This window comes from Sus scrofa, chromosome 18, assembly GCF_054392235.1.
Source record: "Sus scrofa isolate SSC_HxYL_T2T_F1_AM1 chromosome 18, Sscrofa_HxYL_maternal_Yorkshire_Landrace_v2.0, whole genome shotgun sequence".
Classification (NCBI taxonomy): domain Eukaryota; kingdom Metazoa; phylum Chordata; class Mammalia; order Artiodactyla; family Suidae; genus Sus; species Sus scrofa.
The window spans coordinates 19,497,654-19,509,786 of record NC_139400.1 but is presented as its reverse complement, the minus strand read 5'-3'; the positions used below and the strand labels follow the sequence as shown (position 1 = coordinate 19,509,786).

The window sequence follows — 12,133 nt, the reverse complement described above, 5'->3', positions numbered from 1 at the left end:
GTGTAGGCTGGCAGCTGCAGCCCTGATTCAACTCCTAGCCTGGGAACCCCCATATGCTGCGGGTGTGGCCCTAAAAAAAAAGCAAAAAGCAAAAAAATTGTATTGAGAAAATACACCAAAGCCTGTTCCTTCAGAGGTTCCCCTGTTCAGAGAACACTCTGGTATGGGAGAAAAAATAGGAGACATGGAATCAGAACATGTGAGCGCCCCTCCTCTCTGGTGGTAAGAGGCACTGAACGCATTACTTTTCTTGATTCACCGTATTACCCTTCATTCTTCTAAAAATGATTTAAGGCTGGCTGCAAGAAAAGTCACTTAGTATTGCCAAGCCTTGTTTCCTCATCCATTATGTGAAGCCAAGAGTACACCTGCCTTTCCTCATGATGTTGCTGTGAGGAACAGTAATGAGATATTTGAGGTGAAAGTCCCTTGTAACCAGAAACCATTTCTCAAATACAAAAAGATGGAATGGTTTAGTACCTCTCACAGAATCTTAGAATTAGGTATTCTATTGGCTTCATAAAACTCACCTCCTCTATACCCATGCCGTAAAGACATTAAAACTGCAAGTATTCATTCCAGTAAACAACATGGAAATACTTAAGAAAGAGTGCTGTTCACTTTACACCCATTAAGATGGCTGTTATTCAAAGACAGAAACTAACAAGTGTTGGTGAGCAGGTGGAGAAACTGGGACCCTTGTGCATTACCAATAGGCATGGAAAATGATACAGCCACTGTGGAAAATGGTATGGTGGTTCCTCAAAAATTTAAAACAGAATTACCATGTGATCCAGGAATTCCACTTCAGCATATGTACTTAAAAGAACTGAAAGCAGGGTTTCAAAGAGATATCTGTATACCCATGTTCGTGGCAGCATAACTCACAAGAGCCAAAAGGCAGAAGCAACCCAAGTATCCATCAACAGATGAACGTGTAAACAAGCTCTGGTACATCTGTACAGTGGAATATTATTCAGCCTTAAAAAAGAAGGAAAGTCTCACACAGGCTACAACATGGATAAACTGTGAGCACATGATGCCAAGTCACAAAAAGGCAAATACTACATGATTTCATTTATATGAGCATCCTAGAGTGGTCAGATTCACAGACACAGAAACTAGAATGGTGGTTGCCAGTCGAACCTGACTAGTACCCATGAGGACTCAGGTTGGATCCCTGGCCTGGCTCAGTGGGTTAAGGATCTGGCATTGCTGTGAGCTGTGGTGCAGGTCACAGACACGGCTTGGGTCTGGTGTTGCTGAGGCTGCGGTGTAGGCTGGCAACTGTAGCTCTGATTAGACCCCTAGCCTGGGAACCTTCATATGCTGTGGGTGCAGTCCTAAAAAGACCAAAAAAAAAAAAAAAAAAAGAAAGAAAGAAAGAAAGAAAAGGTGGAGAGCACTCACCTCTAGCCCCAGAGGGTTTATTTCGGCGGTGTCTGCTGTTGCAGATGTCCTGGATATTCTGGACGACGCTCGAACTGAGCCCGTGTTCCCTCATGACGGCCAGGACCTTTCTGTCCATCAGGTTGTGGGACCGGAAGCAGTTGGAATAACTGCAGTTCCCTCGGGTAAAGTGTTCACAGACATGGAGCCTTTCACACGGTGGCTGCTGGTTACAAATCTGCCTTCCACCCTCTCCCTTATAATTTTTGCATATCTACAGAAGAGAGACAGAAACAACAGCCAAAGATAAAACACGTTTCTGTAGGTACCGCACAGTCATTAAAGAAAGCTTATATAAAAATCTCCAGAGGGAGTTCCCGTTGTGGCTCAGCGGGTTACAACCCTGACGAGTATCCATGAGGACTTGGGTTGGATCCCTGGCCTCGCTCAGTGGGTTCAGGATCCGGTGTTGTTGCCATGGGCTGTGCTGTAGGTCGCAGACCCAGCTCAGATCTGGCGTTGCTGTGGCTGTGATGTATCCCGGCGGCTATAGCTCCGATTCGACCCCAGGCCTGGGAACCTCCATATGCCGCGGGTGTGGCCCAAGAACAACCAGCAGCCTCACACACGATCTTTGGTTAACATTCCTGGTACCTTGTTGACAGAACTAAGGATGCTCCTGCCGGAAGGAAGGAAACCATCTCCTCCCTTAATGGGCACATGCCAATGAAATGAGTTTACATACCAGGACGTCAGATTTGCCTGATGTATATATGTCCTCACAGGTCAAGGTCAAGTGGCAAAGTGTGGACATGTGAAGTTTTTTAGGGCAGGCAGTGGGTTCTGTCCACTGCTGCCTCCAGAATTTAACTCAGTCCCTACCCTTACAGGTGCTCCTGAGTGTTCCTTGAATGAATACAAAACAATGCGTGAAGGGAGACCCACAAGGATGCAATGCCTGGTCCAAGCTCACACAGGTAGTGAGTGGCAGAGCCAGGACTTTGAGGGACATGCAAAGATCATCCTCCATCACCCACCCTTGGAAGTGGCTGAACCCTGGCCGACCCCCTCCAACACAAACCTTGGAAATATTCCACCTTCTTCCCCAGGTGACAACACCCCTTTAGAGACTACCCTTGCCCAGAATTTTCAAATAGATGGTTATGTTTTCAACGCTCTGGTCAATGTGCCACTACAGGAACCAGCTCCTCAGATCCTCGGTTCGGGACAGAGTGCCGCCCCCTCGTCTGCGATCCTAACCGTGACAAGTGGTAAATGGCAATTCAGTTACCAGCTGAAAATACACTTCAGGCACATATCTTCCCACAACCACCTGCTAATCATGGGCACTGAATTCTTCTTTTATTTTATTTTATTTTTTGGCTTTTTAGGGCTGCACCTACAACATATGGAGGTTCCCAGGCTAGGGGGTCAAATCGGAGATGCAGGTGCCAGCCACAGCAACGCAGAATCTGAGCCGAATCTACGACCTACACCACAGCTCACAGCAATGCCAGATCCTTAATCCACTGAGCAAGGCCAGGGATCAAACCTTTGTCCTCCTGAATACGAGTCAGGCTCATTTCTGCTGCGCCATAATAGGAACTCCTCAATACCATTCTTTAAAGAGCATCCTTTGCAGTTCCCATTGGGCTCAGCAGGTCAAGAACCCAACTAGTATCCATGAGGATGTGGGTTCGATCCCTGACCCCACTCAGTGGCTTAAGAATCTGGTATTGCCACAAGCTATGGAACGAGTCGCAGATGCGGCTCGGATCTGGCGTTGCTGTAGTGTAGGTCTCAGCTGCAGCTCCAATTTGACCCCTAGCGTGGGAACTTCCATATATCACAGGCACGGCCATAAATAGAAAAACAATAAAAAAAAAAATCTTGATTTTCAAATCAATATTCCCATGTGGATGTGACTTGATTATCTGCCATTGCCCCTATCTTTCTTCTAACAACAGATGCTCCCAAGTTTTAACTGGACACGTAGTTACCCAGCCAAAAACTACATTTCCCAAGTTCCCTTCTACCTAAGTGTGACCATGTGATAAGTTCTGACCAATGAGATGAGAGCCAATGTGCTTTATACACTGTCCAAGTAGCATCTTTTAAAAAGGAAGTTGCTTGGTGTTCCATTGTGGTCCAGAGGGTTAAGGATCTGGCATTGTCACTGCAGCAGCTTGGGTCACTGCTCTGGTATGGGTTTGATCCCTGGCCCGGGAACATGCCATAGGTGTGGTTGCCCGCCCCCGCCACCTCCCGCTGCCAGCAAAAGGAAGCTGCTTGCCTTTCACTTACTCCTTCTCTACATTCCTGTTGGCTAGAAAATGGTGACAATGAGAAGAGCCTTGCTGTATGTGGAGGAGGAAGCCAAATACTGAAGGAGAACAGAGATTATCTACTGGTCCAGTGATAGAACAGATATATTTAAGATAACAAGGCTGACCTACTGGCCAGAGTCCCTGCATGGCAATGTGGAATTTGGCTGCATGACCATCAGACTATCTGCCTGCCTACATCTAAGCAAGACCAAAAGTTGGCCAACTATTTCTGTAAAGGATCAAAGAGTAAATATTTTAGGCTTTGCAAGCCACTCAGTCTCTGTTGCAAATACTCAGCTCCCTCTTGTATGAGAAAGTGGCAAGAGACAATACATAAATGAATAGGTGTGGCTGTTTTCCAATAACCTACAAAAACAGGAGGTAGGCAGGATTTGGTCCATGAGCTGTGGTTTAATGACTACCAAGTGATAGAGAAAGCCATGAATCACTGCCTTTTCAGGTCTCTGTGTTAGGACAACTTAGCCTGTACCCTCAACCAAAATACCCTGTCCTTATCCAAAGCCTCACGTCAAAGCCCACCTCTTCCAGGAGGTCACCCAGATGTAAAGCATCCACCCACTGGTCTTACTGCTACTTCTTCAGATCACACTTGCTCACACAGGGTTCGCGCGAAGCCTGGCGCAGGAGGCATTCCAGACCCAAATTCTTGTAAAACTTCAAATAGGAAGGGAATTGCTGGACTCTCCCAGGTCACAGAGCAACAGCCATCTGCTAACTGCCACCTGCAGAGCCCTGGTTCTAAGCTTCCCTGCTCCTACTCTAACATGCCTATGACACGCTCCCTGGCTCTCAAACAAAGGAGTGGGAACTTACCTCCGGCATAAAAAAGGGGTCACTTTGGACAAGGAGCACGGCTAATTCCTCTTTGTTCAGTCCAGAGAGCTCATGACTGTTCAGGACTCTGAAGTTCTCGTCTGAGAGAACCTCATGAGAATATTTGCATAAATTCCTGGAAGAAAAATGACAACTGTCAGTGTTTTCACTTCACAGAAAGTAAAGAAAAATCAATCACCCAGGTTACTTTCAGTCATTGAAAATCAATGCCCATATACTTTGGTAACAAACATAGGTTGGTCTTTCTTTAAGAAGACACTTGAAAGGGAGCACCTGTTATGACTCAGTGGCAACGAACTCGACTAGTATCCATGAGGACACAGGTTCAATCCCTGGCCTCGCTCAGTGGGTTAAGGATCTGGTGTTGCTGTGAGCTGTGCTGTAGGTCACAGATGCAGCTGGGATCTGGCATTGCTGTGGCTGTGGTGTAGGCCGGCGGCTATAGCTCCAATTTGACCCCTAGCCTGGAAACTTCCATATGCCTCGGGTGAGGCCCTCGGAGAAGGAAAAAAAAAAAGATAGGGGAAAAAAAAAAGAATGCACTTAAAGAAATATGAACTGGTATAACATCTAGATGGAGAACGGGAATATAAGGATTTTCTTTCACAAATTAAACACACCTAGGAGTTCCTTGGTGGCTCAGCAGATTAAGGACCTGGCGTTGTCACTGCTGTGGGATGGGTTCAGTCCCTGCCCTGGGAACCTCTGCAAACCGCAGGCATAGACAAAAAAAACCAAGGAATGAAACAAGTCCTTAATTGTGTATTTTAAACTCTACAAAGAAAGAGGCAAAAATCTCTGTTACTTTAAGACCAATGATCTAGGTCTGATAGAACTTGCTAGTACGATGATAGACCCTGTTCTATAATCTGGGCTAAGATGTAAGCCATACATGACTGGTGACTACTTGAAATATAGATAATAACTACATTTCTGTTTTACTTTAAATCTGAATAGCCACACATGACTAGTGGCTACTACACTTCATGGCAGAGCTTTAAATCTTTGCGAAGTAGCTTCACCACTACCTGGGAGCTTGTCACAAATTTAGAATCTCAGACCCCATCCCGGTTCTACGGAATCAAAATCTGCCTTTCAGCAAGATCCTCAAATGACTGAATCCCACTGAGGTCCCACAAGCACCCAGATCACTGAGAAACCTTGACAGCCCTGTTTCCATACATACATCCATGTTTTGCTACATGTTTCAAACATAATTTGACAGGCGTTCCCGTCATGGTGCAGCAGGAACGAGTATGACTAGGAACCATGAGGTTGCGGGTTCGATCCCTGGCCTCACTCAACGGGTTAAGGATCCCGAGTTGCTGTGGCTGTGGTGTAAGCTGGCAGCTGTAGCTCCGATTTGACCCCTACCCTGGGAACCTCCATGTGCCACAGGTGCAGTCCTAAAAAATCAGAAAAAAAACCAACCAAACAAACAAAAAAAAACATAATTTGACAGAGTTATCAGGTCCACATAATAAACTCATTCCGCTTTTTTTTTTCCTTTGGCCACGACCGCAGCATGTGGAATTCGCCAGGCCAGGGATGGAACCCATGGCACAGCAGTGATCCAAGCCACTGCAGTGACACTGCTGGATCCTCAACCCACTGGGCCACACGATAACTCCCTCCTTCTCCTTTTAAACTTACATAGGCTCCCCTCCCTATAATATGGTCAGTGTCCTCAGATTTATGGTTTTAACAGCTGTTAATATGATGGGATAGAAATTATTTTCTAGTTTGCACAACCATTATCAAATTGTGAGGTATTTAAGTAATGGCGATTTTCACTACATGACCTTGGTACAAACTTTTCTTTTTTCTAAATTTTAAGGCCTTTTATTGAAGATATTAATTTACATTGATTTACAATGTTAGTTTCTGCTATACAGCAAAGTGATTCAGTTACACACATATATATGTGTGTATGTATATATACACACATTCTTTCTTTATATAATCTTTTCCACTATGGTTTACCATAGGACACTGAATATAGCTCTCCGCGCTACACTGTAGGACCTTGTTTTTCAACTTTTCTTCTTAGACATTATTTTCTTGAGATTGATTCCTTTAGAAGCATTGCCTCAAAGGACACAATAATTTTCCTGGCAGCTTGTGTGTCATTTTGATCTCCTGCAATCTAAGCATGTCTATTTCCCCACATGCACATTAACATGGAGTTTTATCACTTTGCTACTGCAGTGGCAAAGAAATAGACTTATGCTTTTATTTGCACTTCACTAGCAACACTGAAATATCCCCATATGTAGGCTTGAGGCTTGTATTCCCTCATACTATTTTGTTCACATCTTTTAACTGTTTATCTAGTGGAGAGTGGGTACTGATTTATATATTTGTAATTGTTCCTCACTTTTTTTTTTTTTTTGCTTTTTTTTTAGGACTGTGGCATATGGAAGTTACCAGGCTAGGGGCTGAATCAGAGCTGCAGCTACCAGCCTATGCCGCAGCAATGCCAGATCCAAGCTGCATCTGCAATCTACACCACAGCTTGAGGCAATGCCGGATCCTTAACCCACCGAGCAAGGCCAGGGATCAAATCCGTATCCTCATGGATACTAGCTGGGTTCGTAACCCACTGAGCCACAATAGGAATCCCATTCTTTACATTTTTTAATATTAATCTTTACCAACCTGATTTATTTTTATAATAATAATAGTTTTGCACTTTATAATATTATAAATATTATTGTTTTAATATTCAATATTAATAGTGATTAATGTTAATTAATATCAATGTTAATTATAGTAATCAATAATTATTTAATTTTAACTGATTTAGCTTTTAATTATTTAATATAACATGCTTATTTAGTTCATTAATTAATTTAACAATATAACAATATTTAATGTCATTAATAACACTGATATTTTATTAGAAAAAAATTTTTTTTTGTCTTTTTAGGGCCGCACCTGCGGCATATGGAGGTTCCTAGGCTAGGGGTCTAATCAGAGCTGAAGCTGCCAGCCTATGCCAGAGCCATAGCCACAGCAACGCCGGATCCTTAACCCACTGAACGAGGCCAGGGATGGAAGTCGCAACCTCATGGTTCTTAGTTGGACTCGTTTCTTACATGCCATGACAGGAACTCCTATATTATTTCTACATTATTTTTATAATAATAGTTTTGCATTTTTCCCTGTTTGTCGAGAACTTATTAAGGTTGTTGTTGCTAAATTTCTATATGATCAGATCCTTACAATTTGCCATTCACAATTTAGCCCACTGTTTTTACACTTGAGAAATACTTCCTCCACCACAGCTATATAACTATAACATACCTTTTTGTTTCACTTTTAAAAGAGATAGTTTCAACTTTAGTTCTTTAAAACATCTGGAGCTTATATTGACAGCCTGCATCAGAAGAGGACAAAAATGCTTTCTATCAACTTTTCTCAATCATGTCTATTAAATAGAATTTCTTTCTTACTATTTTGTTACAGAGGATTACTGTTAACTTTTTAGCAAATTTAGAACTATTGGAATCCCTATTATGTTTTTATCAATCTATTGTTCTGTTTTGAATCTGATACCATACAATTTAAATGTCACTTGCACCACATTTTAAATATTAACAGAGTAATTGTTCCTATTCTATTTGCTTATTCCTTTTCAAAAAACTCTCATGTGCTTACCTATCACTTTCTCTGTAGAAATTTTATTATGGTTTTTGTCAATCTCCACAAAATGTCATACTGAGACTCTAATTTGCGTTAACTCCATAAATTAGATTGGATATTATGTCATGTTAACTACATTAAATCTTCTGACTCTGGAACAGAAAATATCTTCGTTTATTCAAGACACTCTATTTTTCTTATTGAGAATTAAAATCTTTCTTTTAACAGTTCTCTCTCATTTCCCAAATATTAAACATGGATCTGTTGCCACTATTAGTTTTCAGTTGTTTGTCACTAGTGAACAGAAAGGCAAAATGACTGTGAAATTAGCTTATTGAAATTGACAATGGCTTTTTAAAAAATGTGAACATCTAAGTAAAAGTTGCTCTTTAAGAATTAATCTTAGGGAGCTCCTGTTGTGGCTCAGTGGGTTAAGAACCCAAATAATGTCCGTGAGGATGCAGGTTCGATCCCTGGCCTCGCTCAGTGAGTTAAGGATCCGGCATTGCAGCAAGCTGCCGCGTAGAGGGAAGATGAGGCTGGGATCTGGTGTTGCTGTGGCTGTGGTGCAGGCCAGCAGCTGCAGCTCCAATTTGACCCCTAGCCTGGGAACTTCCACAGGCCCAGGTACAGTCTAAAAAAGGGGAAAAAAAAAAAAAAAAAGGAATCTTGGAGTTCCCATTGTGGCTCAGCAGTAACAAACCCCACTAGTATCCATGAGATCGTGGGTCTGATCCCTGGCCTCATTCAATGAGTTAAGGATCCAGCATTGCCGTGAGCTGTGGTTTAGGTCGCAGACACAGCTTGGAGCTAGTGTTGCTGTGGGGTAGGCCGGAAGCTGTAGCTCCGATTCAACCCCTAGCCTAGAAACTTCCATATGCTGCAAGTGCAGCCCTTAAAAAAAAAAAGAATTACTCTTTGAAAGTCATTATTCATATAAATCAGCTATATTTCAATAAAACTTTAAAAAAACGAAAAAAGTCATTATTCATAAACAACAAGGCCCTGCCATATAGCATAACAGAAAAGAACATGAAAAAGAGTGTATACAACTGAGTCGCTTTGGCGTATGGCAGAAATGAACACAATACTGTAAATCACTAAGTACACGTCGATACATTTTTTAAATGAAATGAAACTTTTTTTTTTTTTTAAAGTCACTGTTGAAATGCTGCTGTCTGTGTACAAGGCACTTCTGAAACACTCTGGAATTGCCTTCAGATCTAGCTATGGAACCTCATGAGAAAAATCAGAATCAACAACCATGGCAGTCACCGCCCCAGCCCTTGAAACGCAGCCAGCGCTCCCACACACCCTGCTTTGTGGAAGAGTCAAGGGCAGCTGATCTGGCTCTCGCCACAGCCTGTATCCCAGCCATTTGCTCAGGCGTGCCCTCTCCTCCTTTCTCCACTGGGAGTCCCTGGCTTTTAGAGTGTTTCTGGCGCTCCTTGATCAAGCTGACCTCAGCTCTCTGCTGGACCTTGGGATCTGTGGTTTCAAATAACCGTTCCCTCCCCAACAGCCACCCAGAGCCCCTCGGAAGCTGGGCTAAGGCTCCCCAGCCACCCCGGGAAGGGGGATCTATGAAATTCTACAGCAGGAAGGGGCCCCGCCGCCAGTCGAAAGGAGAAAAGCCCTCCCTGGCAGCCTGACCAGATGTGCCTGCACCTCATTACCCCATAAAGCCTCTCACTCCACTGGGCACTGCCAGTGATGGTCCCCTTGCTGTGTGGGCTGTGTCACTGACCTCGCCGAGACCCGGAGCCCTGGGCAGCCTCTATCCTTTGGCTTGGAGAGAACGGGCAGTGGCTCGTCATGAGGAACTAAGAGCCCTTCCTGAGCTCCAGTCCAGACAGGGTGAACACAGAGCCAAGGCGACGATACCTCTCCTTGTGGCCCCATAATGAGGGTCACAGAGGAGGAGGACCCAGCCCCTCTCCAGGTCCCAGCGAGATGAGCCCACAGTCACACCCATCCCCAGCCTGCTCTGTCCTAGCCAAGGAGCCGTGGGGCGCTGCCAGGGTCCTGGCACTCAACATTCCCTCAAAAGAACGAAAGGCCACCAGAGAAGCCCAACAAGGACCCCTGTGCCTGGAAGCCCGAGGGTCCTGGCTTCCCAAGGCCACCCAAGACACTCAAGCTTCAAGAAGAGCGGAGCCAGCACATGCGATGCTGGCTGGGTCTTCGAGGTTGACCATCTGAGCGCAGATTCACTTTTCATTTCTCAGCTCCTTCCTCAAGCTCTTCCCTCTGGATTTTTTAACACCCACCTTGACCCAGCTTCAGGCAGCAACATGTCTATACCTAGCCTTGGGTTCTGACCCTGTCCTCCTGTCCCGGGGAGGCCCTGCTCTGTTTTTCTGCATTCCATAGACGTCCCCAAACTTCTTAGAGGCTTTATCTCCACCCTAATCTCAACATATTGTTCCGGGTGGGACAGTGTGTGCTCACCTATCTGGGGAGGAGGTAAGACCAGAAGTACAGACTCTAACATTTATCATATTCTTCCTAAGTGACAGGAACTTGCACCTGTTACTTATAACCTATGAGGAAACGGTTTACTTTTTACTTTGGGAAACTGAGGCTGGGTAAAATGAGAAATCGAAGGTGACTCAAATAAGACGAAGGGCTGATGACGGAACCCAGATCTCAAAAGGCAAATAAAAACATCATCTGGAGAGCTCCCTGGTGGCCCAGTGGTTAGGGATCTGGTGTTGTCACGGCTGTGACTAGGGTCACTGCTCTATTTTGGGTTCAATCCCTCGCCGGGGAACTTCCACATGCTATGCAGATAGGTCTGAGATTTTTTCCAAACCAGAAAGAAAGAAAAACACTGTTCTGGATCATGCGGGCTCCTGTTTCCTCTAAGCAGAAAATTGAGAGTCAGGAGAAAGAGTGCACACAAATCACATAAGCGATGTAAGAGGGACCCCATCATGACAGGACCCCAGTAAGAGGGACCCCATCATGACAGAGCCGCTTTGTTAGGACCGGCAGTGAGGAGACACGTTCCGCAGCACCAGTCACGGTCAGGGCTTGAGGAAGCTCACCTTCAGGTTTAAGACGCACGAAGCTTCCTTCTTACTCTCTTCTGACCACTGTGTCCCAGCTCCAGGTCTCTCATATTGGCTACCAGGCTTTAGCCAGCAAGCACTGTGCACATCTCCCACCGCTTCTTGTGGGGACGGGGCGGGGGGCGGGGGGGGGGGTGTCCTCAAAGCCAGTGGTTCCCAAAGTGTGATTCCCTGGACCAGCATCATTTAGGAGGCTGTCAGAAACACAAATTCTCAGGCCCCATCCTAAACCTACTGGGTGAGTCACAAACGTCTAGCTCGCATCAGAAGCATCTAGAAGGTTCATCAGAACACAGACTGCTGAGTTTCCAAACCATAGGTCTGGGGCGAGGGCTGAGGATGTGCATTTCAGGAAGCTCCCAGGTGAGGCCGAAGCAGATGGTCCAATGAGCACACGTGGAGTTTAGGACACTCGAGGTTACCTTCTCCAGCAAAGGACAAGAGGTCTGGCACACACAGGGACTCCCCACCTCCCGGCACAGAAAAGAGCTCACCCACAAATCATTATTAACTGCCTAGAGAAAAACAAGTGTTTGCCGAATGCTGCCTGCTCTTGGGGCAGAGCAATCTCAAACAGCATGAGTTGGAAGAAGAGATGGTTACTTAATTAAAAAACAGCAAAAACAAAAACGAAGACAGCCTTGAAAGACAGGACTCTCTCTCAGGAATCTCAAGCCCAAAGCCTAAACACAAATGGCCTTTTCCCTTTTCCCTTCCAGCCACAGAACAAAATGTTATTTTAACCCCGGTTATAAATCCTCCGCCAACCACAGACGAGGTCTAGCTTGCAGGGTGGTTCCCGCAGAGATGACCACACGTAAGCATCTAAGCATCGCCCGGGAG

At 44.9% G+C, this 12,133-nt stretch overlaps 1 protein-coding gene across 15 annotated transcripts in view; it reads right to left on the bottom strand.

Annotated features, from left to right (window-relative positions):
- The window catches only part of ZC3HAV1 (zinc finger CCCH-type containing, antiviral 1), a 56,516-nt gene that overhangs the window by 31,470 nt on the left and 12,913 nt on the right, over positions 1–12,133 (bottom strand). For all 15 annotated transcript variants that reach the window (XR_014833121.1, XR_014833123.1, XR_014833122.1 and 12 more), the window contains 2 exon segments: positions 4,551–4,686; positions 1,411–1,663 (listed from right to left, as the gene is read on the bottom strand). Coding sequence is in view for 2 of the 15 variants with exons in the window: in XM_013990770.3 (XP_013846224.1) it covers positions 1,411–1,663; positions 4,551–4,686 (389 nt within the window). In the remaining 13 variants the exon portion in view is untranslated.